Consider the following 26,409-nt stretch of genomic DNA (forward strand, 5'->3'; position numbering starts at 1 on the left):
GGCTCTGCAACGATCATACACCCTTATCCCCACCCCCTAGATACTTAAGAACTACATAGGGGAAACTGAGGCACCCCACACTATTCTTAATGTTTCCTCTGAACCGTCCCACTTTGTCACATCTCTCCCCCCTTCGAGATCAAACTGAGCGGGGTCACTTTAGCCAGTGACGTGGGGAAGTTTGAAGCCGCCAACGTTCCCATGGATGCCCCAGCATCTCTCCCTTTCCTTGGTAGGAGTCACACCAGGCCCTTCCAGTTTCACGCCCTCCCTTAGGTCGGGGTGGTCGATAGCACTCACAGGCCACATGTGGAAAGGTTTATGCGGCCCGTGCCCTTTGGCCACCCCCAAAACCCCAGGGGGTCAAACTGGGATTGGGTCTTCTCCCCAACAAGCTGGCTAAACACAGCCACTTGGTTATAGGACTGTAACTTTCTTAACAGCTTTCACTTCATCTGAGACCTTCTCAAAGCTATCCACACTGGATCTTTCAACAGGAAAATCAGTGGATCCATTCACAACAGAAAATTTCTGGCTGTTAGGAACTGAAACTTTCTTGATTAAAATCACCTTCACACCCATCAGTTGCCAGGAAACAGGGTGTCAGCCATTCTGTGTCCAGACTCCTGCACACACCTGTCCTCTAGGGCTGTGCAGTGATCATACACCCTTACCCCACCCCCTAGATACTTAAGAACTGCATAGGGGAAACTGAGGCACCCCCACACTATTCAGAGGAAACATTAAGAACAGTCCCACTTTGTCACACTCTCCCCTAGCAAGTCTCCAGCCAGACTCCTTTAGAGGAGAGGCCAGGTGTCATTGTCTGGAGCTGGGCAGGGGCAGGAACTGCTTTGAGGTAGAAGTTCTGACCCTGCCCCACCCCCGCAGCTTGAGACCCCCCCGCCGCGTCACTCCCAGACCCAGCCAGTCTGGGATTACCACTGGGATTCACATCAGGCAAACCGAGGCTGTTGATAAATCCAGGCCAGGATCCAGGGCTGCTAAGTAACGCTCCTCTTGTTGGAACGCTGGGAGCCGTGCTGCCCCCGCTGGGAGTTTACTCTGCACAAATGGCAATTACACACACACACACACCCCGCATCTCTGAATAGCAGCATCCCCTGCAAGGGGGGAAGGGACTAGATAGACCCGCATGCCATGTGCTAACACAGGGACTGGGGAGCCTGCGTTTTCTGCCCCACCTCCCCAGGACTTTTCAGGCAGAAGCAGAGAAAGGAAGGCCCAGGTGCTCACTGGGGATGGAGCGTGTAGGCCCCTATGGCAGCCCAGGATACCTGGGTTCCCAGACCAGCTCTACCATGGACACATCCACTGCCCCAGTTTTCTCCCCTCAGAAGTGGGGAAAACATTCTCTGGCCTGTGGGTTGGATACACGGGCTAAACTCCAGCAGGATTTTTGTCCAAGGACCTGTGAACACCCAGGATCAAGGTGGCCAGTGTAAAGGGCACAGCCTGTGGCCTGCTGGAGGCAACCTGTGACTTGTATCTGCAGCACTTAAACCCTCCTCGCCCCTGCTGAGTCTCAAAATCACACCCCAGCCTGGGAGGCGGTCCCTCCCTGGGAAGCTGCCCAGCCTCACCCCTAACACCGGCCCCTCTCCCAACACCCTGGCATGGAGATTGGCGACTTGGGAGGGGCCAGGGGGAAGCAGAGGGAGACCAGCCTCCAGCTTATTATTAAAGAGATTTTTATTCACTTCACACAATTTTTTAAAAAGCATTTCACTGAACACCGGTTGTATGAAGAAAGCTCACCTACCACCCCTAGCTGCTGGGCAGGCAGCCCCCAGGCCTGGCTTCTCTCCCCCATGCCCTAGCAGCTGAGGGGGAAGGAAGAGCATTCCCCAGAGACACCCATGGATGCCTGGTGGGTATTGGGCCAAGAGCAGCCCCCTTCAGCAAGGCAGGGGACAAGCCCCCTAACCTGGCTGTTGCTTCCCCACTCAGCAGCAATGGGGATTCCCTGCCCAGCCAGCCCCACTCAAGACATGCTTTTAAATTTGCTCCCAAATGCTCAGATGCCGCCCGAAGTGCTGTAAACCATCCGCCCCCCCCGTCTCACCCCCCAACCCCGACCTGGGAGAACTGCAGTTCCAGGGGAGTTGGGTCCAAGTCAGTGATCACGCAGCCCACAGCACGGACGCCCGCGTTGCCCCGCTCGGCTCTGGTGTGCAGACCTTGGCGTGTGAGGGAGGCCCCTTTAGGCCCTCGGGAAATGCTGTGCACGAGGGTGTTGCTAGAAGCCCTCTGGCTCGGAGGGGGGAGGGATGCGCCGGGCATGCCGACGTTTCAGAGGAAATGCCTGCAGGAGTTTTGAATTTTTAAAAGGGGCTGTTTCTGGAGCCCTTTGGAGCAGCAGCCTCATGCCCGCACCCCAAGATTTCAGCCTGAGCCGCTGGCTCCATTGCAAGGAAAAGGGCATTTCTACCACCCTAGGACACGGCAGCCAGTACCCCACAGCCCGGGCTGCTGCATGCAGGGTGGTGTGACCGCGTCTGCCCCAGGAGCATCACCGTGGCATCACTCAGACCCGGGTCAGGAACGTCAGGTTAATGCTGTCAGGGACGCGGATCTCATCCAGCTGCACGGGAGAGTAGGAGAAGGGCAGGTGCACGGGGAACAGGTGAGCTGTGTCTACCAGCAGCTGGCAGGGGCCGGCTGGAGTTCGGTCCGCCAGTCGGTTCTGTGCAGGGAGACAATCAATCCAGTCTCCAGCAAGTCTTGCGCGTGTGTGTACACCCCCCCCCCACCCCAGTCCAGCCCCCCACCCCTCCTGACAGCCAGGGCTGGCTCAAGCACCCAGCCATGGTCCTGCTTGGAGCAGGGGGCTGGACTAGGTGACCTCCTAAGGTCCCTTCCAACCCTGCTATCCTCTGTTCTCAGCCCCAGGCTAAAGCAGCTCCGCCCGGCTGTCTGCCAGCAGCTTGGGGATGCCACAAAGGATAAAGCTTCCCCTGCCCTGCAGCCGAAAGGAGGACAGAGGCCCACCCAGGCAACCGAGTCGGGGGCGGGGGGGGGGGGGGGGATGGGCTCACTCACCTCTACGCTGCTTAGGAAGCTGGGGCGGACACGCTCCTCGAGCCCAGCCGCGGGGGTGTAGGCCCGCAGGATCCTCATGATCTGCAAGGAAGGAGCGCAGAGGTGACAGGACTGGATGCTGCGCCTTGTGTGGAGCAAGAACTAGAGCCAGGCTGGGAATTCAGTCTGCCCAGGGGCCCTTCCAGCCCTGCCCAGGGGCCTCAAGCCAACCCAGCTGGGCCTGGGGCCCTTTGCTCTCTGCTCCAGGCCCCTTCCAAGCCCACCAAGGTAGCAAGTCCCGAGCAAAGACCACAGGGCCCGTCTGGTCCCCATGCCAGGGCCTGCAGGACACAGAGTCCTAGGGGAGCAGAGAAGGGACCCCCAAGCATGGTCCTGGCTGGCAGAACTCGGGGCAGTTACAGAGCGAGGGGCCCCAGGCACTAGCTGGGAGCCCTCAGGGCTGAATCAGGGGCCACATCCTGGTGCCAGCTCCCAGAGTCAGTTGCTTTGCAGCCCGAGCGCTTTGCCTTCGTGGGATGGGGGATCCCCTCAAGCCTGAGTTACTCAAATGCCCCCCCACCCCGATCACCACTCCCTCCTTTAGGGAGCTTTGATCCCTTCCAGGGTGGCAGAGCCCAGGCCCGTGTCCTATTAGCCCTCCCCTCCACCCAGCTCCTGGAGCAGCCGGTTACCTGTGGAGTGGACAGTGCCGTGCACAGGTCGCAGATGGCATCGGCATCTTCCTCTGTCGTCTTCTTCACCTGCAGCAGCTGGGCGGCCTGGATGAGGGGCTGCAGGACCTCCACGGCGCCGCTCTGCTGGAGGCCCTTGGCCCGCAGCCACTCCTCCAGCTGGCTCACGTTGTACCTGGAACAGAGCCACACCGAGCTCCAGCCATAAGCCCAGCCCCTTAGGAGCAGCTGCCTGGGGGAGGCCTCCCCAGCTGCAGAGAGGCTGGCATGGGGGAGCCTGGGCATCAGTCCACGCATAGCGGGGTGGCTCTTTGCGGCCACAGAGCTCAGGAGCACTACGAATACAAACGTAGCCCACGCATCCAGAACAGCTCAGTCCCCCCTCTAGTGCCAGGACCAGGGGATTGACGCTGCGACAGCTCGTGTCTTCCTTCGCTCAGCCCAGGGACTGATGCTTTCAGAGTCACATGTCCAAGGTTCAAGCCCCATCCTGCCCAGGACAAGGCTCCCTGTTACCCACGCAGCAGAGCGGGTGGCCCCAGTTTAAAGCATGGTCTTCCCTTCCACTCGGCTGGGCCCAGTTCTTCCCCGCCCCAGACTAGTCAGCCGGGACGCAGCCCCCCCGACGCTCATGGGCCCACGGCCAGCCAGGATGCCCCTACGCCAGGCACAGCTTGGCTCGACCCAGCAGAACTGCCAATAGCAGCGTAGGGCCACGAAGAGCTGAGCAGCCCCACTCCCAGCCAGCTAGGCGGGAGGAAAGATGTCCCAGTAGGTAGGACACTAGCCAGGGACTCTGGTGACCTGGATTCAAGTCCTGCCTGAGGTCTCTAGCAGAGCAAGCCTTCCTGGGACTCAATTCCCCTGGGGGTCGGAGGGGGGGGGGGATTACTGCTGCTGCTGTGGTGTCAGGAGGCTACATGCAGTCAGACTGAGGTGCCCCGCCAGCCATGGGGGCAGAGCTGGACAGTAGCTGGGCCTGATGGCACCATACGAGCCTAGCAAGTCTAGTTTTTCCTCCCCCTCTATAGACGCTACCTGGCTAAACCAACACCCTGGCCAGGTGGGATTAGCCCTATGCCCGTGAGGAACCCAGCCAGAGCTCGGGAGGGTCCGGCTCCCAGTCCCATGCTCTGGAGGACGTGCCAGGGCCGCGCCTGCCGAGCCCAGGTTAGGAGGCACGAAGCCCCCAACAGCGGCTGTAGCCCGGGTGGAGAGTGTGTCCAGGAGGCGGCAGGTGGGGTTCTTGGCCCAGCCTGGGGTCTCCCTTCCCCAGGCTAAGGCCGGCCAGCCGGGCAGGGGAGCATCCGAGCCCTGTTGGAGGTGGGAGGGGACAGACTGACCTGAGCTGGACGCCTTGACTCCAGGAACAGGCATCCCTCCTCAGGAGCAGGTAGTTGAGGGCCACGCCACTGACCGTGAAGAAGAGCTGCCGGAAGGCCTGGCCCACGACCACGGGCTCCAGCTGGTGCCTCCCCAGCGCCTCGTGGAAGGAGCTGAGCTGCTGGAGGAGCGAGTCCAGCGTGTAGGCGGGAGCCGCCGGCTGCTTGCGGTAACCGGGGGGCCTGGCCGACGACAAGCCCTGGATGGTCTCGCTCTCCAGCATGGCGGCGACTAGCGGGATGGAGGGGAGAGAGGCTGAAATCCCAGTCCCCTTCCCACAGGGAGCAAAGGGCCCTGTCCTGCTGCGGCCGGCTCGGCTCGGCTCTCAGTGCCCCCCGGGGGCTAGGTACGTCCTGGGCATCTCTGGGCAGCACCCTGCACATGCCCTGTGACCCACCCCACAGCCACCACTCAGAGAGCACTGCTCACCCGCTGCTGCGGGCAGGCACTGTGCTTATGGGGCTGCACCTCCAGGCAGGCTCCTGCCACCTGGAGTCACCTGCCCCTCCTGCCAGGGCAGCCTGCTCCCTCCCTCGCTGCCATTCGGCACGGACCCAGACTAGCCCTGCGTGCCACACTCCCAGGCTGCCGTCGCTCGGCCAGGCGGCTCACGGGGGTGGCAGAACAGGGACCCCCCCGCCCTGTCCAGCCCATGCCATGGATCCCCCCACACACACACAGGGAGCTAAGTGGCCAGTCACTTCCCCAGCCACCCTCAATCCCCAGAGGGTCACTTGGCAGGTAATGAGGTCCCTGTATTGAGGGGGACAGGGGCCACTTGCTCTCAAGACTCCAGGTCTTCCCAGGCCTAGCCATGGCATCCCTGCCTCAAGCGCCAAGCCAGGAGCCAGCTCTCCACTGCCCTCACCCCTCGAGTGCAGCTCGCGCCCATCCCTAAAGCGCTCCCGGGAGGCCCAGCCACGCAGCATGGCCCCAGCCGGTACCTACCAATCATGGGCTTCAGTTTTTTCTGTGCCACGCAGATCAGCTGCTGATGGAGCTGGATGGCCAGGTCACCCAGGCTCTGGCAGTGGCTGGCAAGGTCCAAATTCCTCAGGCAGTGCTGGTTCTGCTTGGGGGTGTTGCCCAGCCGGTAGCTCTGCAGAGAGCAAATGGCCAGGCTCTAGGACTGAGAGGTGCTGGAGCATGGCAGAGCCCCTCCCTGGGTTCGAGAGAGCTGTGGGATAGCCATGCCTAGGGACCCACCCCAGAATCCATAGTACCCTGACGAGTGATAACTGTTCGCGTCTCCCCTCCAGAGTCCTTCTCACCCACGGATCTTGGAGCGCCTGACAGGTCAGTGACTAAAGATCAACTCCGTCCCCACTGCCATGAGCTCCCCTGCCCCCCTCCCCAAGGCAGGCGGAGTAAAGAACCCAGCAGTACCTGGTATCCCCATGGTACAGGTGGGACTGGCCCCAAGGCCGCCCACGCATCCTATTCAGTCTAGTGCTCAGAGCATCCCCGGAGGATGCTGGGCTCAGGGGCTTCCATGGAGGGGATCTGGCTGGGTTCTCCTCAGCCTTCTGGGGCAAGATTTGCTGGTAAGAAGAGACACCCCTGACACACCATCAGCCGCTGCCCAGTTTGAGACCAGAGGGTCTGGGTTGCGGTTCATCATATAATCGTAGGCATGTCAGGCTGGAGGGGACCTCGAGAGGTCAGACTCCAGCCCCCCGTGCTGAGGCAGGACCAAGCAAACCCAGGCCATTGCTGACAGGCGTTTGTCCAGCCTGTTAAAAACCTCCAGTGACAGGGATCCCACACCCGCCCTGGAGAGCCCGTTCCAGAGCGTCGCTACCCTGAGAGTTAGAAAGATTTTCCTAGTATCTAACCTAGATCTCCCTTGCTGCAAATTGAGCCCATTGCTCCTTGTCCACTGAAGGGAGGACATAGAGAATTGATCACTGTCCTCTTTGTAACAGCCCTTAACATATTTGAAGGCTAATGATCAGGTTCCCATCCCCCAAATCCTTCAAGACTAAATATGCCCAGTTTTCAGCTCTTTTCTCATACTTGTTGCTCTCCTCTGGACACTCTCTCTCTCATTTAGCCACATCTTCCCTGAAGCGTGGCACCCAGAACTAGACCCAGGTACCTCTGCCTCACCGGTTGTTCCCCCGTTTGACTTTTCCTGCCTACAGGCAGCTCTGTGGCGAGCTCGTGTGAAATCAGCAAGATGAAATTCAATAAGTACAAGTGCAATTTGCCACACAGCATGGCAGGCAAAGAGCCAGTACATGCAGGATGGTGTAAATCAGAGGCATCCCATCAGAACAGCAAGACCATGGCCCGGCCAGATCCGGTCTGAGGCAGCCAGAGGCTGAGGGCTGGAGCGACTGACCCCAAGGGAGAGAAACTGAAGCAAACAACCACTGAGCAAACAGTGGGCCAAGACAGGCCTTTTGGCCCAGGCCAGCGCCAAGGACTGACTCAGCACCACCTTGGTCTCAGAATAAGCTGGGGGGAGCCTACTAAAGGCAAACCGCCCTCCCCGTGGGGTGCCATCCCTGTGCCCGCTGCTTCCCGGCCGCGATCTGTTCTGCAGCCCCCCCCCAACTGGGGGTTCAGGGCCGCTGGGGTTGCCGAGGGAGGTGAGGCCAGCCCGGGCCAGAGATGCAGTGCTGGGACAGGCCCTGTGCCCTCACCTGGTCCCTGCCGTACTGTCTCAGGCAGTTGACGAGGCAGCAGGTATTGGCGAGCCAGAGTGCCACCACGTCGAAGTCCTCGCTGTGCTTCTGCGAGCGGGAGACAAAGCGACGCATCAGGCCAGGGTGAGCAGCCCAGGAGTTTGTGGAGACTCTGCAAACTCCAGGGAGCACGAGGAGACTGTGTGCCAGGCAGCTGCCCGGGCATGGGCACGCCAGCAAAGCCAGCCGCTGGTTGGGGGTCTGCACCCCACCCCCAGTCAGTGCTAGGGCCAGAGGCTACTCAGCAGATGCAAATAGCTGTGTTCAGCCCAGCCAAGCCCCTCCTTTTGTGCCCCTGGCTGCCGCGGGAGGCCTGGATTGACACTTGCTCCCAGACAGCCCAACCAGCATCTGGGCTCCTCCCAGTCACCACTGGGCCTGCTCCAGAGACACCCCGATTTGTTGTTCGCAGCCGGTGGCTACGGTCCCATGCCCAGAGCACACGGTTGGAGGCCTCCGGCAGCGCTGGTTCAGCTGTGCAGGGCTCTGGCAGTGCCTGCCCTACACCCGGGTATCTGAGCCCCACGAGCCCCCGAGCACACGCTCAGTGCGGCCACAAGAGGCAGGGGGAGCGGATGCCTTAATCCCTTCTAGCCAGGCCACAGCAACGGAGCCAAGGGGCAGCTGAGCAGAGGGAGCCCACAGCCATTCTTGGGTCTGTACTTAATAGCTCCTCTGCTGTACAAGCAAAGGGTCCCTTCAACTCAGCCAGGCCCTGGCCTCTCCTCCTTGCTGGCCCCCAGCAGCCTGCTCAGCTGGGACCGAGGCAGAGCCCCCTGTCAGAGACCCCGCTCCCTCCTGGAAAGGGAGAGCAGGGGTGGGGCCTCCTTAACCCAGCACAGACAGAGATGCTGCGGAGAGAGGCAGCCGGGCCAAGCACTCTTGGGATTCACGCTCATGAGCTCAGAGAAACTGCATTGGTGCTGGAAAGCACTTCCTGACTCAGGCCATTTTACAGATGGGGAAACTAAGGCCCAGAGGGGCAGTGACCTGCCCGAGGTCACCAGGCGGCTTTTGCACAGCGGAGATAGAACCCAGGTGTCCTGGCCCAGTGCCCGGCTTTTGCTTCTCTGTTCTGCTCAGAGCTCAAGTTGATCAGGGTGCATGGTGCTACACAGGGACTGCAGTGCATGACTGAACACGGCGATGGGCAAACAGGAGAAGGGCTGGACAGATACAGGAGTCCAGACAGGCTAGGACGAACCAGAGATCTGGCACCGCTGGGCCTGGGCAGCGGCTGGGAAGTAGCTTCCCGAGCGACAGGAAGCTCTGACGAAGTCACAATTCTAGCCAGGCTCCAGCTGGGCTGAACTGGTTGGTTCAGCTTCGATTCAGAGCCCTCGCTGCTCAGCCAGGCACGAGGGAAGGCTCGGACTCCTGGGTTCCATTCACAGCGGTCACTGGCTCCTCTGGGCCCATTCTTCTCCCACCAAACCTGTGGCCTGTGGGTAGTTCTCCTGCCCCCAACTGAGTTAGCACAGCAGCCTGGGACTTTGGGGCTAGAGCTGGGCCAGCAGCAGCGACCTCCATCTCACGGTGCTGTGGGGCCCCAGGGTAGCTGCCGACCAGGGAAGCAGACTGAGGAGGGGCAGGGGAGAGGAGAAGAGAGCAGTGTCTGCTGAGAGGCAGTAAGAGCCCTGTTGCAGCCAGTGCTGGGGAGGAGCAGTCACTGCCCCAGACCAGCTCCAAAGTTACTGCTGGAGACAAATACAGTTGCAGGTGGAGGGGCGAGGCAGCAGGATGCATGGCCTGGCCAGCGAGAGCCTGTGCTTTCTGCAGGGCCCAGCGCTCCCGGCTGGGGGGCTGTCAGCCTGCAGATGAGCCCCCGAGAGACAGGGATTAATATCACGGCAGCATTAGTGTTTGCTCCCTTCTCCTTTCAGGCCCAGGCCCAGAGCCAGGCCGGCTCACAGGGGACCGACACTGCAGCGAGAGCTGGCTTCCGCTCTTCCCTCCCAGCCATCGGGGCCGGACACTCCAAAAGGGGTCTCACTGGGAGCTAGGGGTCTCTTCCCGCCTCCTCATGCCCCGCTGGGGCAGCGAGACCTCCCTCCCTGCATCTCCTCCAACCCCTGCCCCCCAGAGACCTCCTGGCCTCTCCCTCCCCATGGGGGACAGAGGGGGAGCAGGCAGCAACCCAGCCCTCCCTGCTGGCAGCCCCACACCCAGGGAGTGGAGTGGAGCAGCGGGGCACCCTCAGTGACTGAGGCCTCCTCTGGCCAGATGCAGAAAGCCAGCAGCCTCCGGCTCCCGCTGGCTGACCCCAGGGAGCCGACCTGCTCCTCCCCATCTCCACCGCTCAAACAACGCTCTCCCCAAGTCCACCCCATGCGCTTAAGTAGGTGCAGGACGAGGCTCCCTGCCCCTCAGAGCCAGGCAGTGGCCCAGAGCAGCCATGCTGACCCAGCCTCTAACGGGAACTGCAGGGCCCCATCCTCGGCAGGCACCCTCATGAGGGTGGCATCACAGATCCCCAGTAACTCCCCAGCCCCTCCCCCAGGTCATACAAGGACATGCCCAGGGTCTGCAGGGGCCATTTCTGGGCAGCTCAGGCACGAGATGGAACAATGGAGGGGGGGCACACACCAGCAGTGGGGAGCCAGAGTCTGAAGGCAGCCCCTCAGCAAGCTGGCCATTGACTACAGCGGGGCCACGACCCCCCCGCCCGGCCTGCCCCCCGCTGCCGTACCTTCACCACCCGCTTGATGCCGCTGACGGCGGCAGTGAAGAGCGAGCGGACCCTGTGCTCGTCGGGGATGGAGTCCGCGTGCCGGAAGCACATCAACAGGACGTAGGCCGGCAGCCCGGGAAGGGCGCCGGGGCTGTGCTGCGGCTTGAAATCTGCAGGGCGAGAAGGGGACGGGGGAGTCTGTACAGTTCTCTCGGCAGCCAGGAGACCGAGGTCCGAGCCACAAGCCACAGGCTGGGTCCTGCCCCACCAGAGCTGCTGTCCTCACCACCGGAGGCAACGCCTACAGGGAGAGGGGTCATAGCATGCAACTACGTGCCCAGTCCTGCTTGGAGCAGGGGACTGGACGAGATACCTCCTGAGGGCCCTCCAACCCTGACAGTCTAGGATTCTATGAACAGGTGGGAAAAGGCAGGCCCTGCATTCAGTGCCCCAATTTCAAGCCCCCTCCCCTCCCCTGAGGGAGCAACGCTCCTACTAACTTCAGCAATACGTCCTCTGACCCCAAACTGGGCCCAGCACCTTCCGGACAGAGCCCGGACCCCAAGCCTCAATCACCCTTTTCATTACAGCCAAGCAGCTTGAGCTCGGGCCATGCTCCTCGGGGGGCTGGCCCAAGCTGCAGCAGGACCATCACCCCACCCTGTCGCTAGCACCTCTCCAGGCACAGCCCCCTCTGCTCTTCCTCAAGGAATCAATTCTGGAACACTTAGAGGAGAGGAAAGTGATCAGGAACAGTCAGCGTGGATTCACCAAGGGAAAGTCATGCCTGACTAATCTAATTGCCTTCTATGACAAGATAACTGGCTCTGTGGATGAGGGGAAAGCAGTGGACGTGTTGTTCCTTGTCTTTAGCAAAGCTTTTGACACCGTCTCCCACAGTATTCTTGCCAGCAAGTTAAAGAAGTATGGGCTGGATGAATGGACTATAAGGTGGATAGAAAGCTGGCTAGATTGTTGGGCTCAACGGGTAGCGATCAATGGCTCCATGTCTAATTGGCAGCCGGTATCAAGTGGAGTGCCCCAGGGGTCGGTCCTGGGGCCGGTTTTGTTCAATATCTTCATAAATGATCTGGAGGATGGTGTGGATTGCACCCTCAGCAAGTTTGCAGATGACACTAAACTGGGAGGAAAGGTAGATACGCTGGAGGGTAGGGACAGGATACAGAGGGACCTAGACAAATTGGAGGATTGGGCCAAAAGAAATCTGATGAGGTTCAACAAGGACAAGTGCAGAGTCCTGCACTTAGGATGGAAGAATCCCATGCACCGCTACAGATTAGGGACCGAATGGCTCGGCAGCAGTTCTGCAGAAAAGGACCTAGGGGTGACAGTGGATGAGAAGCTGGATATGAGTCAGCAGTGTGCCCTTGTTGCCAAGAAGGCCAATGGCATCTTGGGATGTATAAGTAGGGGCATTGGCAGCAGATTGAGGGACGTGATCGTTCCCCTCTATTCGACATTGGTGAGGCCTCATCTGGAGTACTGTGTCCAGTTTTGGGCCCCACGCTACAAGAAGGATGTGGAAAAATTGGAAAGAGTCCAGCAGAGGGCAACAAAAATGATTAGGGGACTGGAACCCATGACTTATGAGGAGAGGCTGAGGGAACTGGGGATGTTTAGTCTTCAGAAGAGAAGAATGAGGGGGGATTTGATAGCTGCTTTCAACTATCAGTTTCAGTGGTAGCAGATGACAGAACAAGGAGTAATGGTCTCAAGTTGCAGTGTGGGAGATTTAGGTTGGATATTAGGAAAAACGTTTTCACTAGGAGGGCGGTGAAACACTGGAATGCGTTACCTAGGGAGGTGGTGGAATCTCCTTCCCTAGAAGTTTTTAAGGTCAGGCTTGACAAAGCCCTGGCTGGGATGATTTAGTCGGGGATCGGTCCTGCTTTGAGCAGGGGGTTGAACTAGATGACCTCCTGAGGTCCCTTCCAACCCTGTTATTCTATGATTCTATGATCACAGGCCATTGGGCATATCTACCGCTAATAGTCAAAGATCAATTAATTACCAAAATTAGGTTATCCCATACTACCATCCCCTCCATAAATTTATCAAGCTTAGTCTTGAAGCCAGATAGGTCTTTTGCCTCCACTGTGCCCCTTGGAAGGCTGTTCCAGGACTTCACTCCTCTGATGGTTAGAAACCTTTGTCTAATTTCAAGTCTAAACTTTCTGATGGCCAGGTTATATCCATTTGTTCTTGTGTCCACATTGGTACTGAGAATAAAGAATTCCTCTCCCTCCCTGGTATTTATACCTCTAATATATTTAGAGAGCAATTGTCTCTCCCCTCAGCCTTCTTTTGGTTAGGCTAAACAAGCCAAGCTCTTTGAGTCTTTCATAAGACAGGTTTTCCATTCCTTGGATCATCCTAGTAGCCCTTCTCTGTACCTGTTCCAGTTTGGAATCATCCTTCTCAAATATGGGAGACCAGCACTGCACACAGTATTCCAGGTGAGGTCTCACCAGTGCCTTGTATAACGGTACTAAAACCTCCTTATCTCTACTGGAAATACCTCGCCTGATGCAGCCCAAGACCGCATTAGCTTTTTTCACGGCCATATCACATTGGTGGCTCATAGTCCTCCTGTGCCCTTGCACTATTAAATTTCATCCTATTACTATTAGTCCAGTTTACAAGGTCATCCAGATCTTCCTGTAGGATATCCTGGTCCCTCTCTGTATGGCAATACCTTCCAGCTGTGTCATCCGCAAACTTTATTAGCACATTCCCACTTTTTGTGCTGAAGTCAGTAATAAAAAGATTAAATAAGATTGGTCCCAAAACTGATCCCTGAGGAACTCCACTGGTAATCTCCCTCCAGCCTGACAGTTCACCTTTCAGCATGACCCATTGTAGTCTCCCCTTTAACCAGTTCCTTATCCACCTTTCAATGTTCATATTGATCCCCATCTTTTCCAATTTAGCTAATTCCCCATGTGGCACCATATCAAATGCCTTACTGAAATCTAGGTAAATTAGATCCACTGCATTTCCTTTCACTAAAAAAAGAAAAAAAACACAAACCTGTTACCTTCTCATAAGAGCTCAGTCATTGCTCATAAGCACAAAGCCACCCCTGGCCTGGCCCAGCACTAACCGGGGCAGGGCTGGAGACTTCCCCATCCACCCCAAATAAACTGAACCCAATTAGCAGGCAGAAAACCCCCATCCCTTTTCAAGGTCAGAGCTGTCCATTCGACTCAGTCACCCCTTCTCTGCCTGCTCTCATGTAGGGTCCCTGCCCTCATTAAAGGGGGAAACTCAGCCTCATCTGCCTTCCCGACAGGACAGCAAGCCAAGCGCTGCTCACACACTGCCATTCTACAGCCCACGGCTTGATCTGAACCGGCACATCCGCCCCTGCGGTCCCAGCCGGACCCCCCGGTGTTCTGCCAGTGTAACTGCATTACCCTGCAGGTTTCAAAGGGATACCGTGTTCTTCACTCCCTGTGGAGCACTGATGTGCTCTGCCCCAGAACTGGCTGCTTTTCCGGGGGCAACAAGCATCCCGAGAGGCCGGGGTGAACGGGTAAAGGAGCGTTTGGTTGGAAAGGGGAGCTGCCATGGAGGGCGCAGTAGCAGAGAAACTTAGTGAAGTTTCTGGCCATCAGGAACATCCCATTCCCAGCTGCTCCTCGTGAGATGTCTGTGGTTAGACAGCCACACGCAACATGGAAGCTCAGGAGCAGCCTGGGAAGCCCAATGCCCTAAAGCACCTGCCCAGGGATCCTTCCCCCGGAGGGGCTCAGAAAGGGGACGTTTGCCCCCCATTTTGCACCTCACCGTTTTCCCAGCTCCAGAGCCATTTTCTAGCTCTCCTAGTGAGGATTCTCTTCGGGCACCTCCCTCCCCAGTTGTCATCCCCCCAAGCAATCCACACTTCCTCTTTCCTCACATCAGTCCCAGCCTGCTGCTCCGTGAGCGCCTTCCCATGAGCCGTTCTGCACGCTATGTTCCAGGGGAGAGACTGGAACCGTGACGTGATTGATGTCTTGGCATATGCTGCTCAGCATCCGACAGGCCCTGAGGGAGTCTGTCTGTTACAGGCAAGTCACTAGGGATAGGAGAATCCTGACCCCTCCAGCTCTGCAGGGTCCTGGGCCCTGAGCTTCGAGCCCATGGTGAACCTAATCTGTGCGGACACAAGGGGGTTTGGCTTGAGCCAGGACTTGCACTGCTGTGTAGACAGACCCTTAGCCCAACCCATGGGGCTTGTCCCCCACCTGTGATGATGGTCCTGATGAGGCGCCCTTCATCCGCTGCTTTGCACCCCAGCATGCCCTCGAATGCCCCAGCTGGACGCGGGGCATCAAGGGGCCTCTCCATCTCTTCCACCTTCACCTTCTGCTCCAGCCACTTGGTCTCTCCGCTTGCTGCGCAGGGAAAGGAGCAAGAACATTAGAGTCAGAGCATCTGCTTGGATCTGGGGCCATGTAACCTGACTCCCAAGGGGGGCAGGGACTGGGGGTCCCACCTCTGCCCGTACCCTGCCTGGGGAACTCCTGCCAGGAAAGCTGGGCCCCAGGCAGAGGGATATTCAGAACTAGAGGTTGCTCGGGCCAGCCGGAGGGACGGCAATGGGTTGACAGCAAACCAGATGGATGCTGCCAGGCAGCCCTGGACAGCTGCTGTTGACTAATTAAGAGGTGAGCAAGTGAAGGGTTAATCTGCGAATGTCCAGTATCCCATGGCACCCACCAGCTTTAATCAGCTGCCTACAAACCCAGCTGGCACCTCCCTTCCCCTGCTCCCTCTCCATTAAACTGCTCCCTGCTCTGGGGGTAGACCTAAGAGGGGGTGCTTGCTGCTCTAGCCCCCCCCCCCAATAGCAAAGGGAACACTGCATCACAGCAGTCGGACCCTGCAATTCACCAGGCATTGCTAGCCCTGCTCTCGGGTTGGCAGCTATGCTGGGGGTCTGCTGTGCTCAGCGGGGGGCTTTTGGGGAGCACAGCCCTTCCTAAAGCATGGAGGTTTACAGAAGGGCCATGTGGGAGCTTTACCATTAGGAGACAACACAAGACACAAGGCGAGCCCAGAACAGCGGCTAAGAAAAGCCACTTTGGTAGGTCATCTGTTAGTGAGAGGCTCATTTCCGCTTCCTGGCTGCAAAGCAGCTCTCATGCAGACAGGTAGTGACGCCCCCTTACCTGCCCTGGGGCGTCGAAGGAAAAGCAGAAACACTGGCATGAGCAGAGCTCATGGTGTGCAGATAGTCACCTCTGCCCTGCTGCCTTCGCTGGCATAGTGGGCCTCATTGAGGCAGGTTAATTGAGAAGGGACTGGGGGACCAGGGCCCCAGGGCTTGGCAGGGCCATTATCAGGCCTGGGGCAGAGCTCAGGCCCATCCCACCAGTCCTCCCTGCTCCTGCGGTGCTGAAGCATTTCTGCTTGAAGCTGCTGCATCCAGGCTGGGGGAGGCCGTCGAGACCAGAACCCCCCTTTAGGCCGGCCACAGAGGACATTCACCCCCCAGCTGGTCCAGTCACAGGGGGCACCTGCCTGTGAGATCCTGGATTTGCTTCATGGAGATTTTCAGCTGCTTTCGAAGCTTGAGCATGCTCTTCTCCTGCCTCTCCAGCTGCCCAGCCAGATCCTGGAGGGCACAAGGGGAAAGGATAGACTGCACCGCCGGTATCACTGGGTGCTCGGGGTAGGGTGGGGTGGCCTCACTTTCCAATACACCCTCCCAGCCAGCAGCAAGACCTCTTCGGGCAGGCCTTGCAGCAGATGGAAAGCAGCCGGCCAGAATGCTGCCCCAGCTACTGCCATCTAATGGGCTCCTCCGTGGAGCCCGAGTCCGAGCATGCAATGTGCCCTCGAAGAGCCAGCATGGGGAGGCAGGGGGTGTGCTCCACCAGGGCGTTTACCCAGCACGCTGAGCAGCAGCCAGCCTTCTCTGGCAGCACAAGCCCCAGCCTGGCCGCTCAGCGAGCATTTAAGTGCATGCTCAGCCATGCAATCCTCCCCCCAGCCCCCTCCCCCTTTACCAGGTTCTCTCTCTTCAGCTGGACTATCTGGTGCTGGAGCCCGTCTTCCTCCTGGTGCAGGTGCAGGTCCTGGATCAGGCTCTGCTGCTTCAGGGAGCAGATGTCCAGGCGGAGACCTTCCAGCTCCTGCTCATGCTGCAGCTGCTGCTCCTGCAGCTGGCCCTCGAGTAGCCTGCAAGGAAGGGCGATAACTCGGAGGTGCCAGCGACTGGCTCACCAGGCAGGAGGTTGGTGAGGCCTCACAAATCTCTATGCCCCTCTGTGGGTGAGACAGGCAAGTTTCCCCCCCCATTTTACAGCTAGGGAAACCGAGGCGGGGTTGACGCGGCTTCCTCAAGTCAAGGGCAGAGATTGGAATAGAACCCAGAAGACTTGACTCTGGAATTTCTTGAAGTCTCCACAGTGCGATCTGAATCTTGCGCCTCCACCATCTGCGCTCCGAGCTGGTTCTGGCCACCCAAACCCATCTCGTCTCTCCACCACTAGGGTTTCCCTGCAACCTCAGACAGCCTGCTGCTCCCCAAGGGCCATCCGCCACTGGAGGGCATGCCCCCAGGGTTGGTTTTTAAGCCTTCCACTGCAGTGGTATGGAAAACCCAGACGTGACCGAGACCACCGAGTAGGGGAAGCAGGTCTGTAAACAGACTCACTTATTGGAAACCCGGACGGCATCATATGCATATTTCAAGTCTTCCTCCATCATTGAGTCTTCCTTGGACATCTTCTCCGGGCTCTTGCTCAACCCCAGGATCTCTGCAATGTTCTGCTGGGGAGAAGGAGGAGACTGAACCTGGCCGTTCAGGCAGCAGACCCCCCACCCCCGCCCCCAAAATTGCTGCAGCAAGGGACATCATGGGTGGGAGTCTCACCTGGCGCTTGAAGATCTCAAATGGCTTCCTCTCATGAGCCAGCTGAGCCTTGGCCCTGCGCAGCTCCTCACGGGTCCTGGCCAGGTCCTCGGTGACCACGTTGAGCTGACCCAGGAGGAGGAGATAAGCCTTCTCGTAGGGGTCCTGGCCATCGTCGTTGTTCAGCGAGGAGGGAGGGCTATCAGATCTGGTCCTCCTCTCGTCTCTCTGCCTCCAGCGGCCCCTCTCCTGGTCCGGGGACTGTGGGGAAAGAAGGAGGTGAGGAGATGCGTTCAGTGTGCGACACGCCAGGGACTGTACGCAGACACCAAACCCCACTCAGACTGGGCCATCTGGCTGCACCTGATCCCAAGCTCTGCACTAACTCACCACAAATGCCCCAACCCACAGCCCATCTGGCACCCTCCAGGAGTGAGCGGAAAGGGCAAGCCTGGCATCTGACCACCCGGTGACAACCGTGGGATGGCAGGACAGGTCAGCCTGGTTAGCCCAGCTGCACACAGGAATGCTGGTCACATCTACTGGGAGGCAGCACAAGGGGAGTGGATGCCAGGGTTTATTCCTGGCTCTGCCACCAAGCTATGAGCTCGGGCACCTTCCCCAGCTGACGAGATCTCACACAAAAGAGGGGAGTTTCCGACACAGGAAGCGCACAGAGCCCTGTGTGACAGGTGCCAGTCAACAGCCATGTCTTTGCACGCACTTACTGGGCTGAACCAATGAGATCACCAGCGCAGCCCACCCAGGTCAGTCAGAAGGGCCTTGCTACTATTCCCAGCCGCAGTTTGATGCCAACGGGACTGGCAGCTGGGTGCTGCCAGCGCCAAGGGGCAAAGGGCTGGAGGGCATGCTCGGGGACGCTCTTCTTACTGAAGGGCGAGTGAGGCACTGGACTCTTGGGCTGCCCAGTTTGCAGCCAAGCTGGGCTGATCCAGAGCAGGGATTAGACAGGATGCAAGGGGGCAAGGACTAGAGAGGGAACATCTGGTCCCCAACAGCTGGCCAGTTCTGAAGGAAGGACTTCCAGGGCACAGCACGGCTCGTTCCAGAGCCCAGACGCTGAGCTTCCCACCAGAGTCAGGGCAGGAGCAAAGCCAGTTTGTTGATGTGAAAGCGTCACCTCGCTCTGTGGGTCAGCATCGTCCCGGGACGGCGCCGTCGACAGAGACGATGGGTAGCTGCATTCAGAGTCCAGGATGCTGTCAGATGAAGGGGACCTTCGGAGGCTGGGGGTTCGCTGGAGCAGGAAGGTGATACAAGGGTGCATTAGACAGCGGCTCAAGCTCCAGTCCGTGTTACAGGCGGCAGCAGGGTCAGCATGGGGAGACAGCTCAGACCACACATCAATAGCTTTGAGTGGGCACATGCTACCGCGCCCTAGCCCAGCGGTGATGGACACGGGGTGGGTGCCTCTGTCCTCCACTGGGAGTCCCGCCATGGGACCTGGAGAGATGTCCCCCCCGAACTCCAGTGGAGCGGGGCAGAAGTGGATGGTGCAGCTGTAACATTAGCTTAGGGCTGGGACTTCCCCAGAGAGCAGAAGGAGTCTGGCACCCAGACACCACGTGGAGTCACTGGGATTTGGGCTCCTCGCTGTTTCGAAAGCCCCAGCCAGCTTCGCGCAGATAGTGGGGATCTGTTCTCAGCGGCAGGGCAAGGCTCTGAACCCAGAGTGACCCTGGGGCCACCACCAGGGTGCTTTGCGGAGCCATGCCCCAGCCCTGGGACTGAGAAAGGACACAGCACTTAGACCAGCAAGGCACCCGCTGCCAGGCTCCTTGCCCACCTACACCCAGTGCTGCCCATCTGGCCTCAGTGCGAGAATCCTTCAGCAAGCGCTTTCCTCCATTTAGCTGCAGCCTGTGACCCCTCGCCTGGCTCCCTGGGATACCTGGGGTGTCCTGGGGCCAGGGTATCAGCCCCACCCGCGCTGCTCACCTTGTGGAAGGCCACCTCGTCCTGCAGGTTCTCGCAGCACTGCTCCAGGCGGGCGCACTCTTTCACCAGGGTCTGGTAGCGAGCCCTCTCCCCCTCCAGCTGGCACAACAGCTCCTGGCTCTCTGCCGCCACACGCCGGCGCAGCTGGTCTGCAGGGAGGAGAGCAGAGACGGTAATGTTTGCCTGCAGGCCTGGACCTGGGCCAGGGAGCGTGACAGGCTCTGTTCCCCGCCCAGCGACCACCCTGGGTAGGAGCCTGGGGAGGAACGTCGTCGACAGGGGCTGGTTCTCCTTCAGGCTTAGGCAGCCGATCGCCAATGCTGCACTGCCCCTGGAAAAACGGCTTGCAGTCCTGGCAGGAGAGAGCCGTGCACTTAGCAGCATGGCCAACGACCCCATGGATGCAGCCTCCAGGGCAGGCTCAGGCCACGCTACGGACCTCTCCGCTGGCTGGGCGCCAGGGCAGTATTTGATCCCCCGGGATAAGGCTGGGCACAGAGCTGGGGCAGTGACTGGCAGGAGCCGTTTCAATAACCAGCCCACCTTGTTTTGGGCGCCAGTCTCATCTTGGCCAGGAGCTGCCTTTGCAGCCCAGTTCATTGGTATTCGGAAAGCACCAACAAGGTGCTCCGCTTTGTACAGAACAGAGGCTGGGGCTTGGACCAGGAGGGAGGCTGTCCTGGCCATGGCACCCACTGGAGCACAGAAGAGCTCTGTGGGACATGCAGCAGCCTGTGATATACAGGAATCAGACCACAGGGTCTCACGGCCCCACACTATGAAACGGACACCTCCCACAATGGGTTTATGTGAACACAAGAGCTGATGGCGTAGGGAGGGACTAGCCGACGCAGGGTCTGGCCTCCGAGCTGCGCATTCCATAAAGCGGGGAAGTTTGGATTCACAGATTGGCGAGTTAAAGCCAGAAGGGACCATTCGATCCACCGGTCTGACCTCCCGCACAGCCCAGGCTGGTACATTTCCGATTCCACCCAGCTACCTCTGCGCTGAGCCCAATAACCGAAAGAGGCTTCTGCCCCACCCCAGGGAGGTGGCGGATCTTGGGTCTGAAGGTATCAAGTGAAGGAGACTCCCCCACTTCTCTTGGTAGCTTGTTCCAGGGGCTCGTCACCCTCCCGGCGAGACACTCGTGCCTAGCTGTGGGGCTCCACCTTCCTCAGGGGATTGGAGCAATGCGGCAGCTAGTGACTTGCAGGCACGTGCTCCAGGCTGGGGAGCTCAGACCAGGAGCAGCAGGGTCCCCCAACCCCAACATTTGAGGCGGTACAGATACAGAGCAGTCTGACCTGCTTGCCGGCACCCAGCTAGCAGTCACAAGTCACCAGCATCACCCTGCCGACAGAGCAGGGCTGCCTGGGTGAGCACAGCTGAGTCACTCACTGGGCTTCCACAGAATTCAGCCCCCAGCTGATTGCACCCAGCACAGCAGGAAAGGGGCTGGGGACTGGAGGGGCAGTGCGGGGTTTACCTTCCAGCTCCTGCGACTGCTCCATGATCCGCTGGTTTAGAGCATCCTTCTCTTCCTTCAGATTGGATTTCATGGCTTCGAGCTCAGTCAGGTGCTGGCGGGTGAGAGAGAGAGAGAGAGAGATGAGCGGTGGGGGCAGACCTTGACAGCAGTCCAGAGCTATGGGGCGAGAGGACCTGCTCTGAGAGTCAGAGGCCAGGCAGGCTCTTTCACACGGGGCCATCACAGACTGCAGGGCTCATCCTTCCTCTACCCCGCCAGCCAGCCAGGGGGCCTGGAGAGTAGTCAGGCCCCTGCATGGGAGATTTATTGCCAGTTTTACTTTTGGTAGGCAGCATCAAGGATTTAAGTGTTTGCTTAAATTTTTTATTCAAATTTTCAGTTGTAGGAATTTAGGTGGCAGGGAGGGGATCAGACAAGGTGGAGACACCAAGAGTTAAAGCTTTACAACTTAAACCTGATAGTCAACTTCTTATGTCAAATATACAAAATAATCCAGGTTTGCTTTCAGACAGTTAATGTCAAGCAGCATTTCTGTCTAAGTTTCCAATATTGATGGACGTATTTGACGGTTTGTGCGTACAGAGATTTATGGTGGTCGACATTTACCGATAAAAATCGACTCCTGCCAAGTCTATGTACAGACAAGCTCATTTAGTCACCAGATCCTTTGCAACACACTAGCAAGGAGCATGCTTGCATCCCCTCCCCCTCTCATGGCTGATCCAGAGGAGAACCAGCCTACTACTGCTGCCAGCGATTGGAACTGCCCCATATGCTCAGTGCTGCATTTGAGTCACACCCATTAACCACTGGGGTGGGGACTGTTGCTCTTGGGACCAGGTCTAAGGAAGGGATGTTTAACCCTCCCCTCCCCCCCTGGCCCCAGTGTTACTGCTGGCTGCCAGCTAGCCAGCAAGTCGAGGGTCCCCCGCCGCCCCACACCTGCTTCAGATCCTCCATCTCCTGGCCCAGCCTGCCTTCCGAGTTGCTCTTCTCTGACTCCATGCGCTGCAGCTGCTCCTGCAGCTCCCGGATACGCGTCTCCTGTGCCTTGTCCTCCCGCAGCCCCCGCAGCTCGCTGTGCAGCCACTCCACCTGCTCGCTGTGGGAGGCTCTCAGTGCCGACAGCTGCTCCGAGAGGCTCCGGTTCTCCCTGGCCTGTGGGGGGGGGGGGGCAGTGGAGAGCCGTTTCAGGCCTGGGGGGTCCCAGGGGAGGAACTGGGTGATTCCTATCTGAGCATTAAACAGCAGGGAACTGGGAGGGGGAAATCCAGAGAAGCTGCCTCAGCCTCATCCCACCGGACTGCCCCATCATCCCCGGCAAAGCCGAACAGCTCCCTGGAAGTGAGGTGCTATCCACAGTGCCTCCCCCAAGCCCAGCAGGGTCAGCCCCAGGACACTGCTGTGGAAACTGAGGCACGGGAGGAGGAATGACTTTCCCAAGGCCCACCACTTCAGGGCTGAGAACAGAACCCAGGAGTCCAGACTCCCAGTTTCCTGCTTTACAGGAAAGCCTGGCCTATATGCCAGGGCTGGTACTTGGGCCTCCCCTTGCCTTGGGCCTGGCCTGCCTGCTCCTTGGCATTGGGCCACCAGGCTCTGGACAGACTGACAGCGGTCTGCTCCCTGTACCACTCCCTGCCTGCCCAGCTGAATCCCTGTACATGGTGTGACGTTATTGACATAAGCTGGGACTGTATAGATCGTTGTTGCAACCAAAGTCCTGTAGTGGCATCAAATCTTGTATAAAGGGGGTCAAATAAGGTGTCTAAGACAAGGTGATGGTTTGCTGCTTATGATTATGCTGCCTATGTGTGTGTATCATTTTTATAGTTAAAGTTACGAATATTGGCTCTGTACTGTCTGTATTTCAAACGCTGCTTCTGGGGAACACTCCAGACAAGTTGGTGTCAGCTATGCCTAGCCTGCTAGATGGCCCACTAAGGACCATCAGCTGTACAATGACCCATTGAGAGAAGGCAGACACGCCTGGGGACTCAGCCAGGTGTGCAGGGACCTGCCCATGGACAGAACTCTGAGGTGTTTCCAGGCTAGGTGCTGGACAGCTTGTCTTTGGGACAAAGAAAGAGACCACATGGCAAGAGACTGTAAAGAGCTGCTGAAGCTCTGCCATAGGTATGAAGCAGGATTGAACTTTGCTACACTGAAGCTTTGCCCCTTCCCAGCTAGGGATGTTCTCCAGAGACTGGATTTGAACCTGCCATTTATTCCGTCACTGCTGCAAGCCTGAACCTGGATTTGTGCTGGAAATGGCCCAACCTGATGATCACTTTAGATAAGCTATTACCAGCAGGACAGTGGGGTGGGAGGAGGTATTGTTTCATATTCTCTGTGTGTATATAAAGTCTGCTGCAGTTTCCACGGTATGCATCCGATGAAGTGAGCTGTAGCTCACGAAAGCTCATGCTCAAATAAATTGGTTAGTCTCTAAGGTGCCACAAGTCCTCCTTTTCTTTTTGCGAATACAGACTAACACGGCCGTTACTCTGAAATTTGCCATTCCTGTGTGTCATTGATTCCACTGAACCAATTCTAGCTCTCATCTCTATTTCTTTCCTTTTATGAATAAATATTTAGATTCTAAAGGATTGGCAATAGCATGATTTGTGGGTAAGATCTGATTTGTCTATTGACCTGGGTCTGGGGCTTGATCCTTTGGGATCGAGAGAACCTTTTCATAACCATTCGTCCCCATAAGGGATAGCACTGGTGGAGATATTGGGAAACTGGAGTGTCTAATAGAATTGCTTGTGTGACTTGTGGTCAGCCAGTGGGGTGAGACCAAAGTCTGCTTTGTCTGGCTGGTTTGGTTTGTCTTAGAGGTGGAAAAACCCCAGCCTTGGGCTGTAACTGCCCTGCTTTAAGCAATTTGCCCTGAATTGGCACGCTCAGTTGGGTCCTGCCAGAAGCAGCCTCATTACACATGGGCTGGGCACTGGCTCTGTCCCTGGAGAGCCCACTGCATGTCAGAGTTCCCATCTGGCAGAGTCTTCGGGATGGTCGCGCAGTCAAGGTGCCGAGCCCCAAAGCTGGCTAAGCTACCCTGGATCAGCCAGTGCCATTAGGAGTAGCCGCCCTCCTGCACCTCCTCCTTCCCCGGGGGGCAAAATCCCATTCTAGGATGCACCACATCTCAGCAGAACTGTGAACTCCACTGGGGCCAGCCTTCATCCGAGCTCCCAGGCCACTGCCCTGCCCCAGCCCGGATGTATTTGGCCCAAGAGCACGCTGGCTTTTCCTAAGTCCCCTTTGCCCCAACATCAGCTTTCCAGGCCGCCCCACCCACTCCAGACCAGCGAGATGGGGTTTACCCACGTAGGCCAGAGACCGTCAGGGACGCAGGCTCGCTTTAAAGAGAAGCTTCCGCGGAAGCCCCTCCCCAGCAGAGAGCAAATAGCGAGATGAGAGGCAGACAGATGGCAGCGCCAAGTGCGCCCGCTGGTAAATATCCAGCGACAGAACACGGTGTGCCAGGCACCATCTGGCACCCTGCTGGGTGGGGGCAGACAATAGGCACTGCGAGGAAGTTACACAAGCGGCATCTGCTGGGTTGCATGGGAGAGGGGTGGAGAGAAGAGAGGTTTGAAGACTGCCTCCCAATTCCGCACAGGGGCTTGAGCACGTGGTGCCCCCTAAAGCCACTCAGTCCCTGAGGCACCCCATAAAATACCCCAGAGGAGACCAGAGCAGGGAAAGCTGCTGCCACTCGCAGCCTTCCTCCAGCCCCAGAAAGCCAGCTACTCCATCTGCACAGCCTCGCTCCCCACGCCTTCGCTTTGCGTTCGCTGCCCGATGGCTGAGCCATAGGAAGTTCGGTGGGTTCAGAACTAGAAATCTGTCCTGAGCCAAGAGGTCCAGGATCCTGCTCTGCCAAGAGAGCCCAATGCAAGTCTCCGGGGACGAGCCGGAAGGCAGATGCAGCCAGAATTTGGTTCTCGCAGTACTAATGGACCGTGCTTCCCAGGAGAAGGGTAGCGTGGCTTTTCCCGGCACAGAGGGCGTGCTCCAGCAACATTCAGAGATGGATCCGAGATTTTACAGTATCATTAAGGGAGTGAAATGCTGCCACCTCTGGAGTGGAGCATTGCTACTGCTTAACAACTCACAGGAACATTGAGTAAGACAAGACTATCCAATGTAGACTGCTAGGGGAACTTCGCAAGGCAGAACGCAGTTCTCCAGGACTCTCACAGACATGCCCGTGAGCAGTCAGCACCTTGGCTTCAAGGCTCATCCCAATAGTCGAGGCCCAGGAATCCCCCTGTAGCTCTGGGACAGCAGGAGGAGCCGATCCACCCACCTGCTCATCCACTTTGCACTGCAGCTGCATCACTTTGATCTCCATGCCTTTGTTGAGCTGTTTGTAGTGCTCCACCGACCTGGCCTCGAGCCGGAGCCGTCCCAGCTCCCTGCGAGCCCGCATGCGTCGGAAGCAGCACTGCAGATACACCACAGTACCGCGCACCCGAACGTACTTGGTGCGAGCCAGCCAGCCCCTCACCACGCTCTGGATCACAACAGCTTTCTGGCTTGCCACCATCTGGGGAGAGAGCAGACACGCGCAGCCAAGCTTTAGGGCAACACCCATTGCTTTAGGGCGGTAACTCGGCCAGAGCACCAGGCGCCAGCAGCTACAGCCTCGCACAAACTGCGGCCAACGTTTCACAAGGGATCCAAGAACATGCTAGTTAGGGACAACGCTGCACCCCCTCCCTTGGGCGCCAAGGATGCCTGTGAGAATAGGAGCCCTGCTTAGCAACCACAGGGTTTACGCACATGACACACGGTGGCCCCTGAAGGGGTTTCGGAGCAGATGAGAGGACATTGTTGCAACTATTCTAACCTGCACCTGAGCCTGGGGCAGACGGGTTGCTAGAGAGACTGGCTGTTTTGATCACCCTGGAGCATGGGAGTGAGACTCCGAGAAAGTTCACACCCTGCTGCCCTCTCCCCTCTGGGTGCTGGAATAATTTTTATAGTGGGGGTGCTCATGATGGAAACCAGATATTTGGTATTACTACTCCAAGGCAGTCCCAGAACCATGCCCCCCCGACCCCACCCCGCGGAGTGGCCCTGGGAGCAGTTAGCTGGGAGCAGATCCAAGCCTGGACTCCAGGACAAGAACTGAGCCAGGCATCAAAATCCTGCCCATTTGCCCCCCAGCTCTAATTTGGTTCTGTGGGGTTTCTGCCCTTCACTTCGCAGCCTAGATTGGCCTCCGAGGATGCTCAGGAGATAGTCAGTGCCTATGCCTAGCCTAACTGTGGGAGCTCCAGAGCTGGAGCACCCATTGGAAAAAGATTGGTGGGTGCTGAGCACCCACCAATCACCTGTTTGGCAGGGGGCACTTGCAGGGGTGGGAAGAAGCAGAGTGTTGGTGGGGCACACGGAGGGGGAGGAGGGTGGGACCTTGGAGAAGGGGGTGGGATGGGGGCAGGGCCACTGGGTGGAGCACCCAGCCAGAAAAGTGAAAGTTGGCACCTGTGAGGGCCTACACCAAGGACTGCTCCCCACAGAGGCGCTTTGGGCAGGTGTGGGGCGTGGGCTGCTCCAGTGCGAGCTGCACCGGGCACTGGACCCGTGAGCCAGCGCAG

General features: G+C 58.2%; 1 protein-coding gene across 1 annotated transcript in view; it reads right to left on the bottom strand.

Annotated features, from left to right (window-relative positions):
- Positions 1 to 1,695: 1,695 nt before the first annotated feature.
- The window catches only part of LOC140903395 (unconventional myosin-Vb), a 74,703-nt gene continuing 49,989 nt past the window's right edge, over positions 1,696 to 26,409 (bottom strand). The window contains 17 exon segments of the mRNA XM_078850626.1: positions 1,696 to 2,707; positions 3,064 to 3,144; positions 3,735 to 3,909; positions 5,078 to 5,348; positions 6,066 to 6,216; positions 7,766 to 7,855; positions 10,497 to 10,648; positions 14,729 to 14,878; positions 16,008 to 16,101; positions 16,496 to 16,667; positions 17,146 to 17,258; positions 17,365 to 17,604; positions 18,485 to 18,601; positions 19,303 to 19,451; positions 20,792 to 20,885; positions 21,737 to 21,952; positions 25,116 to 25,355. Of these exon segments, the coding sequence (XP_078706752.1) occupies positions 2,549 to 2,707; positions 3,064 to 3,144; positions 3,735 to 3,909; positions 5,078 to 5,348; positions 6,066 to 6,216; positions 7,766 to 7,855; positions 10,497 to 10,648; positions 14,729 to 14,878; positions 16,008 to 16,101; positions 16,496 to 16,667; positions 17,146 to 17,258; positions 17,365 to 17,604; positions 18,485 to 18,601; positions 19,303 to 19,451; positions 20,792 to 20,885; positions 21,737 to 21,952; positions 25,116 to 25,355 (2,664 nt within the window). The 3' untranslated portion in view covers positions 1,696 to 2,548.

The sequence above is a fragment of the Lepidochelys kempii genome, chromosome 25, assembly GCF_965140285.1.
Source record: "Lepidochelys kempii isolate rLepKem1 chromosome 25, rLepKem1.hap1, whole genome shotgun sequence".
In the NCBI taxonomy this organism is placed as follows: Eukaryota; Metazoa; Chordata; order Testudines; family Cheloniidae; genus Lepidochelys; species Lepidochelys kempii.